Source organism: Aythya fuligula, chromosome 8 (assembly GCF_009819795.1).
Source record: "Aythya fuligula isolate bAytFul2 chromosome 8, bAytFul2.pri, whole genome shotgun sequence".
Lineage (NCBI taxonomy): Eukaryota > Metazoa > Chordata > Aves > Anseriformes > Anatidae > Aythya > Aythya fuligula.
The window spans coordinates 25,140,816-25,161,332 of NC_045566.1; the positions used below are offsets into that span (position 1 = coordinate 25,140,816).

At 41.2% G+C, this 20,517-nt stretch overlaps 1 protein-coding gene and 1 long non-coding RNA gene across 2 annotated transcripts in view; one reads left to right on the top strand and one right to left on the bottom strand.

The window, feature by feature from the left end:
• Nucleotides 1–20,517, top strand: part of CRB1 (crumbs cell polarity complex component 1) — a 98,146-nt gene that overhangs the window by 30,675 nt on the left and 46,954 nt on the right. The window contains exons 3-5 of the mRNA XM_032192135.1: nucleotides 5,494–5,689; nucleotides 7,796–7,935; nucleotides 8,995–9,177. Coding sequence (XP_032048026.1) covers nucleotides 5,494–5,689; nucleotides 7,796–7,935; nucleotides 8,995–9,177 — 519 coding nt within the window. The remainder of the gene's footprint in view (nucleotides 1–5,493; nucleotides 5,690–7,795; nucleotides 7,936–8,994; nucleotides 9,178–20,517) is intronic.
• The window catches only part of LOC116491815, a 47,033-nt gene that overhangs the window by 7,102 nt on the left and 19,414 nt on the right, over nucleotides 1–20,517 (bottom strand). The window lies entirely within an intron of this gene.

The window sequence follows — 20,517 nt, forward strand, 5'->3', positions numbered from 1 at the left end:
TTACAGCTGGACGTTCTAGAAGAACATACATGTACATTTGTCAAGAATGGAGATAAACTGTTCATATCATCAAGAGAAAATATCCTTACGCTCAATTCTTATTCTGCAGGTTTTTAGCAGTTCAAAGTTGACAGCATTGTACTTCACCATATACTGGCCTTCCAGTTGAATTGGAAGGTTTAGTATCAATGCAAACTATAAACTCTGATACAAAAAAAAAAAAAATGAGTAAGTGTAGTATAAAAGCCACAAAAGAAACATTTTCAGAACCAGGAAAGGGTAAGACAACAAGGACTAAGGAAAAAAATGTATCCTGCTGACAGGAAAAAAAAAAAAAAAAAAAAAAAAAAAAAAAAAAAAGACATTTTACAGCCAAGTTTTTAGCTTTCCAAGCAGAAACGATAAAATCAAAAACATGCCACTGCATCTGCAAAAGCCATCCTCCCCCTGCCCACAGGCCATGCATATTCTGAACTCACTGCTTAGCCTGTGTAAACTTAACTTTGACTAACCTTGTTGGCTTCCTTTCCTCTGTCCAACCAGAAATAGAGGATTCACGTGGAACTAGAACATTACCTAAGTTATATAGTAGGAAAAGTACTATCAGGTTCCAAAACTACCCATGTTTTGATAAATTTCCATTTCATCTGGACCCATTTTAAAGAAAAATCACACCCATACCTTGTCTACTTTCTCTACTGGAGAACATATAATGGCTGTAGGAGACAGTTCCCTTCAAATTTCAAAGCTGTATTCAGGGACAGGACAGAAAGAGAGAGCACATTGAATCATTAAAAAGAGAAAAGGGGATACATTTTAGTGATAGATTGCCAGTCAGGTAAGCAAAGAAAAAAGCATCTTACAGCACAAGAAGGGAAAAAAATAACAGCTATTGCTTCAAGTGATTCAAATGAATAAGAGATGTGGTTTACAGCTCCATCCCAAAATCCCCATGCAGGAGGGGAAGTCAGAGGTAAAAAGCAGCTTTCCAGTGTCTGACGCAGCTCTTGTTGGAAGCCAGCCCTCAGTTAGCGTCCCTCATGAGCAGGGGGAATGTTGTTTGAAGGAAGCTTGTTACCTTCCTGCCACCCCGCTGCTAGCAGCGGGTGTCCGAGCCCGGGCCAAGCGAGGGGAAAACTACACAACCCGGGGAAAGCTGAAGAGCAGAAGGAAGGAAAAGCCTATTAACAAGCAGCATGGCTACTCTGCAATGATCAGACTCAGCCCAGACCTCCTGTGGTATTCAGGAAACTGTATTTGTTTAACCTGCGCTGTCAGTAAGGTCCAGGCCTGGATCTGTAGCTCACAAACTCAGCTTGAAAGACAGAATATACACCTTAGAGGCAGAGGGAGAAAACATAATAAAATAATAAAGCCCAGACAAAGAGAAATGAAGATTTAGATCAACACAAACTGCTGGAGGGAGCTCACCCTGCTGGAGTCACCCTGCTTTTATCATGCAGTTCTGCTGTTTTCCAGGCAGATGCTGTTTGGTCTCACCAAAAAATAAGCAGCAACACTCGGAGTGCTCTGCACTCAGCACAAGCAGAGTTAAGAAATGAAGGAGCCAATGAAGGAAAAGAAGCCTAAAACAAAGCAGAAGGGGCTGCAGAGCTTTAATGTACAGCTCTGATACTGCTCCCAGCAGTAGAGACTAATCATCATAATTCTGTAAAGGAGTAGCTGGCTGTTCCTTCAGCAGTAAAACACCAGCTTTTAAAGGCTACTTAACCAAATGATTTATCAGAAGCATTCTTTTTTGTTGTTTTCTGCACCTTGCTGTGAGTTGTGCTAAATGCACAAGCCAGGGGGATTACTGGATGAAAGCCCTGAGGTGTCCCCACTGGTAATAAAAATCCTCATTTACTCTGTCGGGGGATCTTGCCAACCATTATTATCCTGGCCTGACACCATGAATTACTGTGGGAAGTCATCCAGCCTCATCTCATTTCCCTAAGATGTTAAAAAGGTTACATCTCCTGATATGGAGGTAGAGAATGCACAGTAAATCTGCAGCAGTAATGTTAACCAAATGCTTGAGTTACTGGCTGCAGTTGCTACTTGTTTCATGGGCTATGACTGCTATTTTGTATGATTGGTATGCTGCAGTACTTCTCAAAATAGCTGAGAAATGTCACACATAATTCTTACACAAATGGAAGAGGTTAGAACGCACTGAGAGCCAAAGACTGGAAAATTTAGCATGAAATTTGCAGTTTCTATGATAATGCTCTGCATGTGTGAAATTATTTACAAGACATGTGTCACGCAGCTGTTAAATAATGAAGCTCAACTGCCTCACCGAAGTTTTGCTGGCTACCTTAATCAAATGCATTTTTTTCTTCCATTGGCCTAATTGCACTTGCTTTTAATTCACCCCAGCAGGGCCTAGTGCCACAGCCTGTTAGCTACCCACAGCTAGGTACGATAATTACCTTGCTGGGCTCAGCTGAAGCCAGTCCTCCACTGCCAGAGAACAGCTTAGTAGGAACTACCAGGGGCAAGGGGCAGTTCCTAAAACCAGTCTGACTCCAAGACAACAGCAGGCCTTTTACACAGGGAAAATCATTTCAGCATCAGATGAAATAGGTACAGTGGGCGAGATCCATTCTTTGTGCAATACCTTTTACTATGATGTAACTGTGATGAATTCTGTACAATATAAGGAAATTATTACCTGATGAATCTTAGTTCTCACACAGAATCCTTATCAGTACCGTAGATGCCATTTAGAGTAGATACATCATAAGTCTTAGGCACTAAGATGAAAAATCCCACAGACTTCAGGTACCCAGATGTCAAACTACCAAGCACAGAAATGTCTATTCCATGAACTAGTCATAGGTATAAATTGTTGTATTGAAATTCAAAATAGGTGCTATGCCAAAGCTCTATCAAAATCACCAAGTGGCAAAAGCTGCTGCTGAATCAAAGCATTACTGCTGCTGTCCTCATGCCTGCCTTTCCACTCAGCCTCTTCGTGCTTCTGCCTCCACCTCACACCATCTGCCTGCCCAGAAGTGGGGCAGCAGTCCCTGCCCCAGCAGTCCCTGCCCTGGTGCCCTGCCTGTGCTCCTCCTCCCTTCTTTCATCAGCAGCACTCCTGTGCCTCCTCAGTGAAGCACCGAAGTGGGTCAATACAGGTCTGTACTCAGAGAAAGGATGAGGGAGTCCCCTTGCCCTCCCCACAGAGGCACTGCAGCCTCTACCATGGGGTGAGGTACCTCAAGTACACGCTTCCCTTCCCAGCGAGCTCGTGGTAGTGTTGCACCAGTAGCAAATGGCACTGTCCAGCCAACAGTGATTGTCTGCTGCTTCCTGCAGTGCTGTGCACAAGTGCTCAATAGGACTTATTTGAAAAGCAAGTGGTAAAGGTAATAATAATCTTAGTTCTTCAAAGAAACCAAAGAAGTTACAAATATCCCTTCTCAGTCTTTCAACTCAATGCACTCTTGGGGCTTGGTTTATGCTGAAACTGCCTGCACAAGGAGGGAATGCCTCTGCTCATAATGGCTTAGCCCCACGCAGTAACAGCGGAAGGGCTTGGTGGCGCCTTACCCCCCCTTTCTGGCATATGATATTTGGCATACAGCATATTCATGACAGAATGTTAGGCTGAGGTGCAAATACAGATCTAATCTTTTCATCTTGCTTCCTCACATCTAAGAAAATCTGACAGCAGACTCACTAAAGGCTAGGGAGGAATTCCCCCTGTTTGCATGGCATATCACATTGGCTAGATGCATTATAAAGAGAGAAGTTTTCTTCTGAGGCAGCATTGCCGAAGGCAGGTTACTGGGCTTGATAGATTAAAGACGTGAACCAAAACAACGCTATGGTCTCATGTTAATCATCAGGCTGTTCTCAGGCCTGTAGTCTTAAATTTGGTTGAACTGAGGATCAGTTGAGCAGGGCTTGTTTTGTCACATGATTTTTAGTATTCACAGTAAGCTGTTAACAAGCTCTGGCAGATTTACGGTCACTAGACATACTTCTGCAAACACATTGTTTACAATTACAGTGAATTCACAGGGCAATGACCACAGAGGGACTGCTCACTATGTCTGGATGTAATGTACATTACCATAAAGCTATAAGGGATCATTCCTGTGCTGGGATCTCACACAGGCTCCCACTGAAAGCCATGGCTAGCCAGATCCACAAGCCAGAAGCCCAGGACCAGTGACTTTACCCACTGAATGTTTTATATGCAGAGGAAGCTGTAAGAATATATTCTCTAAGTTCACAGTAATAATGTTTCATAACTACTAGAAAGATGAAAAAGTGCATGTATTTTAATGAGATTTAAGATTAAATACAATTAAAGTTATGAGCTAACATCTTCAAATAATATGGATTATGGATTTTTATTCTTTTTTATTATTTTTAACAAGGGTGCTACATTCAAAAGGGTCAAAATAAATTAGTGATCAAGGAACAGTGCTAGATATTAGTAATGTCTAAAAAAAGTTAGTGTTTTCTGAAAAAATGCTCTTAGAAGGCACGAATTTCACAGCAGGACGGAGCTGGATAAGCAGCATAAAGAATTACAGGTGAGCTCCTAAACAGACTACTGAGATAATACCAATAATTACAATGTGGCCATTCCCATCTTTTGAAAGCCTGTGCCATCTTGGACTGCAAATTTCACCTAAAAATAAAGATAAAATAAAAAATACCTGCAAAATCTTCTTCTGCTGCAGATTCTCTCTCAAGTAAGAAATGTCCCTGAAAACTTCTTACAGTCCTATTGCTGCTTTGGTTAGCCAAACCAAGACAGTGAAATCTGCTTAAAAGTGGCTTCTAAATTAAAATTTGCCAGCCTGTTTTGTGGCTGATACCTTAGCTGGTAAAACAAGTTGATTTGGCAGATATTTTCTTTTTTAATAAATCACTGTTTCTTACCCAAAGTAAGAAATAATTAAATATACAGTACCCTGGAATAATCAGAGCAGGAGCTGCTAGGTATAATGAAATCTTTTTTAGAGTCTCCTAGACTGGATTAGAGACAAGAAAAGGGACTGTGTACGTAACTTGCCAACTATCAAGCATACCTGAGAAGTACCATTAGAACGGATGGAGCTTCATCAGTTACCTCTGAAGAGCAGCTTTGAGAGTCTGACCTGTTGCGAGCACAGCATCGTAGACTGGTTTAGTTACACATTGCTAAATCTTTAAACAAACAGACACAACTAAGCAGCAAAAGAGAGGGAAACCGACAGCTTCCCAATGGATTCAATTAACTGTGCAGCTTTAAATGGGCTCTTCTGAGGTCATTAAATTACTAATCACGTCTGTATTATATAAATACGATGGTGGCACAGTTTGAGTGATCTGAAAGCTAGTTCATTCTGCTCCAGTGGTCAAGCTGACAAAAAAGTTGTTGTACCTACTGTCATGAATAACACCCGAGCTCTTTGGTGAAGCCTCCCAAGCCTTAACAGCAAGCACCTCGCTAAGTGCGGGGCTTGCCTGCTTTCTTTGCCTCCGCAGGTAAGAACTGCGAGCTGGAGATCGACGAGTGCCTGTCGCAGCCCTGCCTGAACGGCGCGACCTGTCGCGATGCCCCGGGCGCCTTCTCCTGCTCTTGCGCTCCGGGCTTCCAGGGCCACCTCTGCCAGCACGACGTGGACGAGTGCGCCAGCCTGCCCTGCCGGCACGGGGGGCGCTGCCACGACCGAGCCGCAGGGTGAGTCCGGGGCCGGCCCGGGTCCCTCCCGCTCCGACCGGGGCCGTCCCGGTCCGCCCGGGTGCGCGTCGGAGGCGGGCGCGCAGCGGGAGCGCAGCGAAGCGCGCAGCAGCTCCTGCCTCCAAACCACCCGCAACTCTCAGGGTAACCACAGGGAAGGTAGGGAGGCTGAAAAGTTCCTCCACCCGATGTTAAAAGCTCTATGCATTGGTCCAAGCGCAGCCTGGTAGACGGAGCTCTTGCGTTCACTCACTAGCATCGACTCTGCATGCTCAGCGTGAGATTTTAGAAACTGAAAACGTGTGTAAGCTCAACTTTGTATCACAGAAAAAAAGCTAGAAGTCAGTAAGTGTTATTGATGGAGGCTCTACCCTTTCCAGTGTAAGATTTGTCCTCTATCGTCTGCTTTCCAGTTTTTGCAAATCTGTTTTGAAGATACTCATGTCCCAGAATCAGCCCCAAAGTCACATCAGCAAAAGGCAGGCTTGCCTTGAACAAGAGGGGAAGAAATCCTGTTCTAGGAACGCTAGCAGTGTGGTGACATGACACCAACTTTGTGGAGCTGCTTTGTGGCAGCCCTGAATGACTGATCAGGACAAAAAAATTCCTGTTCTCCAGCATAGCCAAAGCGCAACAGCAGGACAGGGAGGTCACCTTGCTCCAGACTGGTTCACAGCAGAGCCAGCAAGTAACCTGCAAAGCTTTTGAGGATATGCATGTGAGGTGAGCAACTGTGGTGTTCATGCAGGCCAGGCTTAATCACTGTCCTCTTCCTCTGAGCTTTTTAAAGCAGAGGTGCACATAAGAGCAATTTTAATTGGCTTGTAATACTGCAGGACATCTGCAGAACTACTGGAGCTTCTTTACACAATGAAAAGGGTTGGACAACAAAGCAGTTCAAAGCAGAAGGGTAACTAGCCATTTTATGGTATTTTTTTCAGGAGGAGTATTAAAGGGAGAATTGTAGACTTGAAACAAGTTTTTTTCTTTTCTGACCAACGATGCAGTACAATCAAGACTTGTGTGTTTGCCACCAGCTTTCACAGCATTGCTCAAGGGGACAGGTTTAGCATTTAAAGCTATAAATACAAATACCAAACTAAGTTCCCTCCCAAAATTCAAACCAATTCTTCCAGTGAGGTTTCAGGAATGCTGCAAAGGAGGATTTGACCTTTTCTAAAACCAGTTGCACATCATTAAACATTTATATTGTTTGGCAAGATTCCCCCACAATTTCAATTGTGCAACAGCCAGTATATCATTTTAATATAAAATAAAGCAAAATAATTAAATATATTTTTGTTTCTTATAATTACTAAAAAGGTCATCTGAGCATGTGCATTTATCAGTTGTTTTACAAAAGTCTGTCTTTGCTTATGACATGTACAAGTTGACCTTAATTCCTACACTTAGGCCATAAGATACATGTATTTTATAATAATTAGGTAATTTTTTAAAAGTTCAGACAATAGAGATTACTTTCACTTTGTTCAGCATTTCTTATATTTGTGTTTATACAGTAGTTTGTTTACTTCTAAACCCATAGCAGTAGCATTGCTGTCAAAAGGAAGCTATCTGTACTGAACTGTAACTATCGGAACTGCACGAGTAATTGACATCTCTGTATTGAAACCCAACAACAACAGTGTTTTCCAACAAAGACAAATTATCACTTAGTGGTATTGTAGGATCAATTACAATCTTATTTTTTGGTCATTTTTAAAAGAAAGGGATAACTCACTTTCTCTCCCGTTTTCATTTTGTGAATAATATTAAGCCTACAAAAATTGCATTGGAAAGGGCAGAAATATTTTTGAAATTAAAAAAGAAGAAAAAAGTCAATAATTCTAGAAAAAAATGATCTGTCAAAACCTATTTGAATTCACAAGCAGTCCCCTCCTGGGCCAAGCCACCTATTTCAGGAAAATGCTTGACCTTCATTCCTGGTTTCTGGGTTTTCTCCTGTAACACTGGAGGACGTCTCAGGTCCGGACTCTGCCGTGTGAGCTGTTAGCTGAGGCAGCACAGCAGGTCTGTGCCCCTTTGGGTTCAAAGCTCAGGTCTGCTGACTTCCAGCTAGACTGAATATTTTATTCTGTGTTGCAGGTACAGCTGCAACTGTACTGGTACTGGATTTATGGGCCTGCACTGCGAGACCCTAATTCCCTTGTGTTGGTCACAACCCTGCTACAATAATGCCACTTGCGAGGACAGCGCTGACAGTTACACATGCCACTGCTGGCCAGGTAAGCTCCAAGTTCTCCTATAAACATCCTCTCTCCTTGTGTAATAGATAAGTCATCATCATTTGCTGATGCAAAACTTGAAATTGTGTGGCCTTAAAAATGCTCTAAGACCTTGGTGCTAGATGGGCTTCATTCCCCATTATGAGACAGAGCACTGTGGGTATATTGCTCACTTTCCCCAGCTAAGGATTGGTTTCCTACACAGCAGAAATTAGGAGAAAAAAAAAAAAAAAAATAGACTTTCTTCTTCAGATCAAGGACCAATATCACCAAGTCAAAATGGGAGACTCAGCTGGAGCTGGGATCCACCTCCCAGTCTGATGTGTAATCCATCAACCCACATGGTACACACATCACTGCTGTGGCTGACCTTCTTTTACTCTTCACTAAATGGACATTTAAATCAGTCTTGAAAACATACTTTTCAGTGCAAAATATTAGTTGTCTGTTCATAGATAAAAATCAAACTAGGCATTACATTGGCAAAGTACTTCATATCACCGATGCATGCTCATATGTCCTGTAGCGTGGGGTGAAAACACACTGGGCTGTGTTTTTTTTTGTTGTTGTTGTTTTGTTTTGTTTGTTTTTGTTTTGTTTTGGTGTTTTCCTCTACCAGCAAGGCTTGGTTTGGGAAAGTGCTCCCGCACACCAGTGGGAACACAGGCACTAATCTCTCCAAGAGACTTTGCAAATCTTTCAGCACGTGAATGAACTACAAAGGCCAACTCCCTGCACTCCCATCTTTGGGAGCCGGTGCAGAAGACAAGGAAAGCTTTGCACAACCAGAGAGCAGCACAGCACAGCGCTCCATTAATCACACAGGTGTCAATGTTACTTCCTAAAAAGAAGCCAAGTCCATACAGCACAGCAAAGCTCAGCTAGCTTACACAGAACAGCCATAGCAACATGCAGCTACTGAGCTTCAAGAGGCACTTTTAGCACATGACAGACTCTGAACCCAAGCGCATCGCAGCATATACTCACAATAACACTTTCAGGTCAGGAATGAATTGGCAGGCCAACAATTAAACCCCTTCTTCCAATTGTTCTTCCCAGGCTATACTGGTGCCCGCTGTGAGACCGACATCAGTGAGTGCAGCAGCAACCCGTGCCCAGCCAAGGCACAGTGCGTGGAGCGCTCGTGGGCACACTGGTACGGCAGCATCCCCACGCTGCCCTCCCACTTCAGCTACGACGAGGCAGAGGGCTACGTCTGTAGCTGTAAACCGGGATTTACCGGTAAGGATCTTTTGGTAAACGTAGGAAGTAACGTCCTGCAGTGTTCCGTGGTACAGGCGTGCTGTAAATCAATCTGTAAAGTAAGTTTGGGGTGTTAAGGCGTCATAGTGCAGAGGGTCCCTCTGGTGGTCACGATACACATGTTCCGGTCGTAATTTGGGATGGAGGGTTTGTTGCACAAGTTGTGAAGCTGGCAAGAGAGCAGCAGGCTCCAGAGATGACCCCCAAGCCAAGTCCATACAGCAAGAGAGATGCATTCTCTCCCACAGTCCTGCCTGCTAAGCCTCATTATTCAGTCACATTTGCTTGAATTATACCATAAATATCATAAACTTGTGTTAGCAGGTGTTTCATCATGAGTTTGAAATGCACAGCATACAGGTATTGTATTAATAATAATAATAATAATAATAATAATAATAATAATAATAATAATAATAATAATAGAGTGTCTTCATGAAGCAGCCATGAAGTACAACTCCCAGTCTTTCGGCATTTGTCTCTACACTACTCCTGTACTTCTACACAGTAGCACTGGGGACTGCCAGGAGCACTCCTCCGTGTGAGCATAATACCAGATTTATAAAAGATGTTGCAATCTAACGTGTTGGTGATGTTCCACAGCTTAAATGAAAAAAAAAAAAAAAAAAAAAAAAAAAAAAAAAAAAAAAACAACAAACAAACAAACAAAAAAACCACTCTGTAAACACTCTGTATGCACCTATGTTCTTAGGAGGAGAAAAAAAAAATAAAAAAATAAAAAAATTGCAGACAATCATAATCCTAAAAAGACGTGCTAAGTTTTGTGTTTTGTGTTTAACATACCCTGTATTATTTTGCACAGACACTAACAAGCTGGCTTTGGATTGCATGGTTCTGGGTGTAGAGTCTCCATTCTGTTATTCCTTCTGAAGAGAACAAAATTAGTAGCTAGATTAATTTAACCAGTCCACCTTCTCATTCCATTCATCTCCTGCACAGCTGCTAAACTTCCCCTGTGTCTCCCACCGGGCTGCATGACTGATCTCTGCAACTTAACAGATACAAAAGCATACAGAGAGTACAACTTGTGCTCTGAATTCCCAATTGATTTTTCTTCAAAGGCGCGGTGAGACCTGTTTGCTTTTGTTCTGCTCCGTCCCCGTAACTGTCCTTCCCTATCCTGTCACTAAGCGTTGCTGTTGTACTTTTGTTCTGCCTAAGAGAGCATAACATCAGGCTTCTGCTCAGGCTTGTTATGTCCTCTGGTTATGACCCTTACCTCTTCCAACTTCTCTTCAAATGCTACTTCTTTCTCTTTGCTTCCTTCTAGCAGTGTCCAGCTGTCAGGTTTCTTTTCCTTCCCCTCTTGCTCTATTTTAAAACCTCCCATGCTCTGCATGACGACTCAGAAGGTGGTTCCTTGTTTAGTCATCACCATTCTTTATCCTCCCACTTCTTCTATTGCCTACACCTGCCTTGTTTGCCTGATTTGGGTCAGGATTCTGCTGGTTTTAGTCACACGGGGGGCTCCCTTACTCCCCCAGGGGTCAGTGGACCCATGTGCAGGCATACTCTAAATGATTGAGATCGGTGATCTAATGAAAAAAAAAGTGTCAGAATCTATTAAATCTATTAATCTTAAATCATTTTTTTTTTCACTAGATAGCTTCTAAATAAAATTCAAAGCTCTCCAGAGATAGCATGGCTGACAATTCTAAGAGACTCTGCAATTCCTACTAATATATGCAAATAACTTTACATAAAGCCTTTATATAAGTTCAGTTATCTGGATACCTGCTGGATGCTATATATAAATGTCATTAGCAAAAACAAACAAACAAAAAACACACACAAAACAACCCCTCCTCCCTCCCAGAAAATAAATAAATAAATAAAACAGTAAAAAAACAAACAAACAATTTTTAGCAAACAGTGTGCTTAGACAGTTGGAAGCAAGAAGAATCACCTTTAACAGGGATGGTTGTAAAAGCTGCTGGTGAAATGCCTTTCAGCCATGGGATGCAAACTAATGTCAGGACAAGGTTAATCTTGCCACTCTTGTCAGCTCATTTGCTGCCTGTGTTTTTCAGTCTAAATTTTAAATTGTTTTCTTCCTGGCCTGTGTGAAAAGCAGGGTAGTCAGGTAACTTGCATATTTGTAGAGAAAACAGCAGCATTGGTCTAACTGGCAGCGAGCATCCCTGGGGTCCTAGGCTGTGCTCTGACAGCTGAAGGAGACCTGGCTGGTGGAGATTGAGCTAATGTGAGGAAACTGATTTGCATGGGAATAACACCATTGCTAAAGGTCGGGAATTCAGCAATGCCCTTAAGTACAATACATCCAGCCTCCCCAGTCCTCCTAGTAGCACTGAGCATTTCTCTCTGGCCTTTCTCCTTCCCCCACGTAATCTGGGAATGGAAAGTGCTCAAAAGGAGCCCCAGCCTCCTCGCATGTCAGAAGAGCTGAAGGCATGTCCTACAAGAAGAGGCTGAGGAAACTGTTTATGAAATTTGATTCTAAATAATAAAAAGTAGTAATCCTGGTGTGGCAAATTTATCCTAGCTGGGATTTTTTTGAGTTCATTAGATAGATGCCTTATCCCACATCAAAGACAGAAAATTCTTGAGGCGCTTCTACAAAGGGTTAAACTTCTCCAGCTCCCTTCTAAGTCAAAGGGCCTGGGGATACTCAGATTTCAAGAGGTTTCAGTACTTCTGCAGTAGCAAGCCCTAGATTTTTGATATTACCTTGGTCTGCTGGCCCCCAAGCACAAAAGTACTTTTAATAGACTGCGCTTTCTTTTAAAGGTCTTGTGATTTGTTACTGCTAGCTGAAGGCAGCAGTTATCCTAGAACTTTATCCTTTCATATCGCGGATATATTGTATTGCTCTAGCACTGCACGTTTTTTAAACAGAGTGTGATTTGAAAGGTTCAGCTTCTCACTTTCCTCATGAAAACACGTGGGAAAGGAGGAAAGCAGAGCTATGGCTTTGGTAGTGACTCATTTCACCAGGTTGTAATAAACTTAACACCATGTCAGAATTAAAGACTCCCTGAACCTGCAAGCTCTGTCAAGTGACACATTCCAGTGCTGAGCTGAGCCTGAGGAGAGGTGAGTGTGCGAGGCAGGTGGTCCTGCTCCCTGCGCCCTGACAGTGGGACAGTGCCACCAACAGGGCTGAAGATCATCCCTTTGGCTTCAGCAGGAGTATCAGAGGAGCAGAGCTCACTAACTCCTTTGTAGGCAGGGTGCCTGCTGCCTGCCAACATGCAAACGAGCACTGGCTGATGAGGACCTTACCGCTTCTGGTGTCTGGTTATCTGCCGTGTGCCAGCTGCGCTACCAGCACTGCTGCTTGCTTTGGCGTGAAGAGTTCCCGAGCATTTCTTTGCCCTTTTTATTTGTTTGTCTCGTTTCCTGTTTTTCCCTTTTAAATCTCCTTGGCCCCTTTCCCAGTCTGTTGGACTGCTGCAAGAGAAAATGATACGATCAGACTGGTGTCGTATGTGTGTTGAATTTCTGGCATATGCATGGGGGAAAGAAACTGTCTCCTGGAGCCAGAAGATGAGGCAGATAAATGGCCAGTATGGGAGAGTACTGAGCACTCAGCTAACTAAAGAGAACCTCAACTCAAATACTGAACTGTGAACGTCATGGGACCAGTGCTTAAAAACTGATTCATTTGGACTCTCGTTTTGCACTTCAGCCAGGATGAAAGAAACACAGGCACACAAAGCATTGGGCTTCCATTTTTCTGCACATCTTTAGATGCTGCTACAGGCAGACCAATTGGCAGATGTCGTGGCAGACTGTCTCCGCCAGCCATAGCTCTCTTCTCTAGCCTCCTTTTTGTGTGTGACAGTATTATACAGAACATAAATATTATTTACTAACAACTGGTAGGATGCTAGGTACATTGTTGCTAACGTGGGAAGCTTAAACACACACATATATGTAAGGTTTCTTTTTTTTTAAAAAAAAGATCCCATTCTGAACCATTAGTACAACCATCACAGAGCTGCCAACTATCTTAGATGTATAAAATGATGTGAGTCTTACATAAATGAAATCAGACGAATAGCAGAGTTCTCATCTAGTCCCCAAATTCCAAAATTTTTATTTCCTCATCTGTCCTTCAGCTGTTCACACCACAGCAGTCAATCTTTCCTCTATCACAGCAGGTTAATTAACTTAATTTGATGGGCCATCATCACAGTTTAAAAGGTTGTTTTATCTTGATTCTGAAGACTTATAAGACAAGGCTATTCAAGGGGCATTCACCTGCTTTCCTTTTCTTTGCCCAAGGAAGGGATCAGGAGAAAAAAGGAGATACAGAGAAAAAACATGACGTTTTTCATTGCAGGCAGACAAAAGAAGAGAGAAGCTGGGCTGGCTTGAGCTGGTAGGCTTTTTCTGCTCCCTTCCCAATCCTCTTTTGTGAAAATAATTTTTTAGATCCCTCCTGATATTAAATTCTTCAAGGTCCCAGGGGAAAAGAGGTGGTCCTTCCTGATTATTGTAGCAGTTTATTGTCTCTGGGAGGGCTTTTCTACTGACAAAGGAGGAAAACAGAGAGCTGCACTTTCTCCCGGTCTTTTATAGGCCAAAAATATATAACAACGGGTAGCCAAGCTTGACAAGCTATAGCAAGTTAGGTCAAAGAGACCCATCTGTGCTATGATCAGTATGCCTGGTCATGCCAGGTTCCCTTTGTGGCTTGTCAGACAAAGAAATGGCCCAGGAGGTCAAGGTGGCACTTCACTGAAGTGATTGTGAAAATGGCTTGGCAGTGAATTTGACAAAGAAAGCAGTAGGGTAGGTCGACAAGAATGCTGAGGGAGCTTATGGCTGTGCAACCACACATCTTAACAGATGAATGTGGCAGGGTGGATCATGGCAGCACCTAGTTGTTCCAGAGGGAGAAAGAAAGAGATGACGAGCACATGGATTCTGCATAATAATTTCATGATCCTACCTCCAGTCCAAGTTAGGGAGGTGTCCCTGGCACCTCCTACCTTTTCAGTGGGACTCAGGCTGCCCCTGCAGGCAAAGTGAGCATTCAAGTTCAAAACCAAAAGGTCAGGAGGTGCTGCTAGCTTGTGGTTATTCCTATACAATCAAAGGTTTAAAAAGGAAAATGCTGCTACTATCAAGCAGTCATTCAGGGTGAGCTAGTTTAAGGAGAAATGATTATTAAGGAGAAATACAGTAAGGAGAAATACAAGTAAAACATGGGAAACAAAAAGAATTAGAGTTTGATGGATACATAGGTTTCTTACCAGTTTGGAAACTCTAGAGAGGCTGTAAAGGCATATATCTTTTCCCCCCAAATCCAATTCATAATCAATAGAGATAATAATCAACCCTTCACACTGTTAGACTGCTGTGAAAGGATCCCTTAAAAAAATCAGACTCTTCAAGTGGCCTGCTGGCACCGGGAAGTTGTGCAGAGAAACATGGAAAGGTGTTGCCATTTTCTGAACATGGGGAAAAAGTTCCTATTTTCCTAGAGCTATTTCTACAGCACTGCCCTGTCTGTCTGCGTTCACGACATTGTGAAGTGAACTCCTTCATACATTCATGTGTTCAAAACCACAGGGTGCAAGGAGGGGGAGGACCTTGTCTTACTGCTCCCAGCCAGCTCCTGGCAGCTCCAGCACTACCAGACCAGCCTAGCAAGCACTGTACCAACACAGGATGCCCTCAGGGCCTGGCAGGCACTTGCTGCCTGTAAAAACCCTACACACACACACACACACAAAAGACAATTAGCACTTTAAAGTACTTTTTCAATCTCTCCTAAAGCCTCTGATCTTGAAAGAACATTTGGACAGGCTTTAATGATCCTATTCTCTAATACTTTTTAACCTTTCTTCAATCTGCAGCATTCTGGTAAGGAGTTGTTCATGTTGTCATCAGAATTGATTCCTTTTGAGTTTTCCCTCTCCTCCTCTACTTTTGTCATTGAGTTCTTCCATCTCCTCTGTTTTTCTTAGTTTTTGGAACTGTTCAGGATGTTCTCTTTGAATCACAGTGCGTGTCCTTTAGCCCTGGCCTGTGCATAACTCCAGGGAAAGAGGCAGACAGCTTTGCAAACGGTTTCAGTATCCAGGAGCACAGCATACTCGCCAGTTTTTTGCCTGCTTCTTTATTCACTATTCATCAGGCTGTTTTCTTTGCAATAAGCACTAATCACTTCTCATGTGCTTAACTTCCAGACCAAACTCATTATGAACTTAGTGTGATTAGCCTGTCTCTGGATAGCCCCCCTGGAAGGAAAGCTGAGGTTGCACTTGCAGTTTGCATGCTCTGCACCATAAAGGATTCATACCTCTTACAACATGGATAGCAGCACTGGAAGTTTGGTTATATCTGAAGAAAGTTATGACTTGTTCTGTATTTACCTAAATATTCTGCAAACTGGATTTAAACTCACTGAAATCAGAACAGTTCATGAACACGAGCAAATCCATATATACCATTACCGTGAAGTACATAAGTATTAGTCCCACTTTAGAAATATGGAAAAAAAGATTACGGTCCATTATGTTCATAAGCTATGATGTTACCTAATGAACAGTGGAGCTTCACAAGAATGTATTTAAAATACAGGTACATCATTATCAGATCCGGTTACTATATCTGATGTGCTCTAAGTTGAGACTGAAATAGTTTCAGATCCTAGAAAGAAAGGAGCTCTGGAACTCTTCATGACAAAAATTTCCAGAATTAGCCCCAAGACTTGACAATTTGTTTGCAACTCTGAGAATCATATTTAGAGCCCTAATATAGCTATGTATGTTTTGTCATGAGGAATATGTATTATTTGAGAAATAACTCTCTTTGTTGCAAGTTGCATTGGAAATATAAATAGATCACAGCCTTCACTTCTGCATTATTCAGCACCGAAAGAATGCACAAAAATCAAGGGTTTATTTAGTTTGTTTCTTTTGAGTTAGAAATACAGGAAATTAAAAATGCTAGGAAGCATCTACCAATATTATTTTCAGAACAAGTATAGGGTTTTATTCTTTAAAATTTCACAGCTGAGCCTTCATTACTATGATTTATTTTCTCTAGTTACACTGATATGCAAAGTTGTATAATGTAGTCCGACGTGATTGACAGAGCCTGCAAGCAGTGGATATTTTGAAATCTGGCACATCTCTCTGTGTTAAACACTGTTGCACATAAACACTTTCTAGCATGAAAAGCTTTCTTCCCTGAACAAGAGAAGGAAGGGATGAATGGATTTTCAGCCACAAGCAGTCAGGTCTTGCAATACACAGACAGAAAACATCCTTAGATGTATGCAATCCTAAGTCCAGTACTTGCAGAAAGTGCTCTTAGAGAAAAGAAAAAAAAAGAAAAAAAAAAAAAAAAAAAGTTGTATATTACTTGGCAGCAGGAATAATGCCTTTCAAGCACTCATTATTTCCAAGACAGTCCTTCCTAGTGGGTCATTCGATTATATGACTGACTATTTGCTAAAAATAGTCCAAATATTCAGTAAGAATTTTCCTCCTGGGGGCTTATTCAGGCTGTGCCTACTTATCTTTTTTATTTCTTTCTGAATATTGTGAATAAACCTTTCCTAGCCTTTTTAATTGGTATATCTGTGATATTTATAGTCTCCTATAATCGAGTTTAGCCACCTTTTGGCTGAGCTTATGAACCCGCTCAGTTCCACCTTTCCCTATTGAACAGTCTCTCTCGCCTTTTCATTTCTTGTTTGCTTTGCCTGAGCATAACAGTTCAGCGAGGTGTTATGCAGCCTGGAACCAAACACAGGACTCACTTTGCTGTACCCTTTTTGTTACTGAAAAAATAGTAGCCATCGTTTCCCTAATATAAACAGAAACTGCTGTGTATCTTCTGGTCTGTGCGCTGATGCTAGTTCTACATGTCTCCCGCACCCTGGCATTACAGATAATCCTGTATGCTTCCTCAGGAGAGGTGTTTCCCACACATTTTTTGCACATACACAGAGCCGCACTGTGGATGCACACAAACTGAAAACAAGGACAACTGCTAATGAAAGCAAAGTTTAAAGTGTGGTTGAAGTTATAACCGTACACAAACCGAAGGCATTGCACATACTGAATTGACAGCAGAACTTTGCTGATCCTCCCAAGAATTTATATTCTCCATCTCAGTATCTACTTTATAGCACATGCTTTGCAGTGTTGCATCCTATAAAGCTGCATCATTCTGGTCAAATTGCAGTCAACTTGCAAAGTCAAGCAGATGCACAACTTGCTCTTCAAACCAAAACAAACTTTAAATCTACATGTTGTACAGTTTCCACTTATCTGTAGAAAGTGCTTAATGAGTAGACAGTAAATACAAGACCTGTGCTATGGGACTAATATATTTTACTTCCTCAATATGTTCTAATTAAAAGAGTATTTAAGGTCAAATGTCAAGTGATAAACAAAATGACCCAATTTAAGAGTTCTATGTTTTACTTAATAGATGATTTTGAAAACAGCCTTAATTATCTCACCATTGTGAAGCCTATTAAAATCTAGTTTATTGGAAATACAGTAAATTATACAGCCAAACATTTAAAAGGAATTACTTCTCTTTCCCCTCATAACAGCGGAAATAAGGAGTGACATTAGAGAAGCTGAAGGAGTTAATTCAAAAAAAAACACATGGACAAGTAGTTCTGAATCATATGCTTATACATGTAAGAATACATGTGTACATATGCACATATATACTAATATGTCTGTATTTATACACATATATGTAGTTACGTACATAATATCTGCTTCAGAGTACTTTGTTGTTCTGCTCATAGAAAGCCTTTCTTTGATCACTAATTAAAAAGGTCCAAAACTTTCGTTTCTATTTTGAAGTGTACAGGTTTCTGGCTGGATTGTTTTGTGGTAAGAATGAAAGATTTGTCTTCATTCGTTTCTTCAATATTTGAAGCATGCAATGTGTATGTTTATTAATAAGCAGTGTTTATGTTGATCTTCATTACTAATTAATTATTTTAACTGCATGGCTTCTGACAGTGGGAAATGTGTAACATTTGCATGCCAAACCTGTATATATTTGTTATGCCAGCAGTATTGGCCAATATTCAGAAAAAAAAAGTCAAGATGTGTGAGTAAAATTATTTATGATTAAAGTATCCAGGCTGCTGTTACCTGGCTGTGGCATTAAAAAAAAAAAAAAAAAAAAAAAAAAAAAAAAAAAAAAAAAGTGTAAAACCATTCATCATTTAGTTATGGTATAGTTCACAGGCTTTATACAGCTTAACTACTCTGTTTTCATGCTCATAGATTTTTTACATACCTTTGAAATACCACTTCTTACATATTAACCTCTCCAAATAACCCACAGCTGTGGGATGGCATTCTGATTCAGCTCAGTGAAGGGCTTTACTTAGTAAACCGCTATCTGTATTACCCACAAAATAGTATAAACTGACCTAATACGTGAAAATATGCAATTTATTTAAACTAGCATCAGCATTTTAGTACCAGCAGAGCTAAGGTCTCTGTACTCTTCCTGTAGCTCTCAGCCGGTAGAGGGAGCATGAAATACTGTGCATTTGTAGCATCTGCTACACATTAGCAAAAATCTAGTTTAAGTTGATATTTCATCGCAGTCATTAGAGCCTAATCCGGTAGGTGCTATTGCTCAAAGTGTTTGTGATGATCCCTATTTACTAGTCCAAATTCTTACTATTAATTTTCAGCTTTCACCCTGCACAGTTTGAGTAGCAGAGCCTTCTGCAAGGACTTCAGTGATATAGGTCTTCGGCCCATCATGCAAAGTCCACTCAGAGCTACAAAAGATACGGAAAAAACAAGCACGAGGGTTTTAAGTTCAGAAGAATAATCTGATGATCCAGACCAGGGGTACTCTTAGTTAAAAATTGTTAGCAACTTGGAGGCTTGGCTTTTGCACAATAACAACAACATAATTTTAATCCCAAAGTATTGGGCTTTGCTGGTTATGCTAGTAATCCTGTTGATGGAGCTATTTGGGTGAAAGAAGGCAGAGGAGTTCCAGTCCTGCTAAAGGCTAAACACCCACCATGAATTTTGCACTCTCCCTTGACAAAAATATTCACGTTTTCTTTTTGGTCCTTAAAATACCAGCAAAGGACTATTTTAAACCCTTACATAAGTTTCCCATAATGCCAGTGGCATAAATGAAATCAGTTTTTAAAGCATAAAAGGCACCTCATCTAGGCTCAGAAATGTCAGTAGTAATTACAAACTTTGTTTTCAAGTATAATCAATTCTTTATTTATGGTGTGAAACTTTTTTTACCCTTTTGAACTTTCTCTATTCTAAGCCAAGCAATATTGTTGGCATGTTCCTTTAAAAGTAATTGCTTCTGGACTGAGAAATTGAATGTCAAGTTCCAACTTGATGTCAATTAAATGGGTTACATTAATAGTCTGGCCTGTGGTAGAAGTGAGTGTTTCGATTCTGGGTTTGACTTCAGGACACGACCTCTTGATCGCACAGGTCAGCACAGACGGGAAATATTGAAGAGGTACCCTAGGATGACGTGGGAAAGAAAGTGCCTTGTACTGATGTATCACAAACTGTCTGATCCATTAAACAGAAGCAATGTCAGACTCTATGGAGAATAAAGCTTGGTTGTCATAGGTCATTACGCTCTTCAAAAAAAAGAGTTGGAAGGAAAATCACAATGATGGAAATCCTCAGGGCTGTCATGCACACATAATCTTCTAAACCTTCTTGAATTAACACTGCCAAGCCTACATATAGGGTGAAGGGATTCAAGAATCCAAATATTCTTATTTTTTACAGTACAACCATGTCTCAGATTTCCCACTGTTCCTATTGTAAACACTTATTTGATAACATAGAGCATTTTAAATATAAAAGCAGGTTATCACCACAACTGGGACTCACAGTCATGTGATTAGGTCTTAAGTAGACTTGTATCCATGATAGCAATCATGTGAGCAAGCCCAAGCAAAATATAGATGTTCAAAGAGAAGAAACAGGTGAAGGTTAGGAGAAGTTTTAATCGCCATTATTATTATTATTATTTGCTTTGGAAAACTATTTCATGCCTTTAAAATTTAATTTCTCTTCAATTGTCCGCAGTGATGGTGCAGACCAGTAATACCATCCTTTCTTGAACAGATAAGTTTGTATGTATATATAGAGAGTTATATCACAGAATCATATGACTGTTGAAATCAGAAGACATCTCTTGAAATCATTTAGTGCAAACCCCTTGCTCTAAGCAGGGTAAGCTAGGGCAGTTTGTGCCTTCCCTGGGTTCTATACTGTGAACAGTTTTCTTTTCTCCCTCCCCTGCAGGTATTTACATGCACTGAGAAGACCTCCC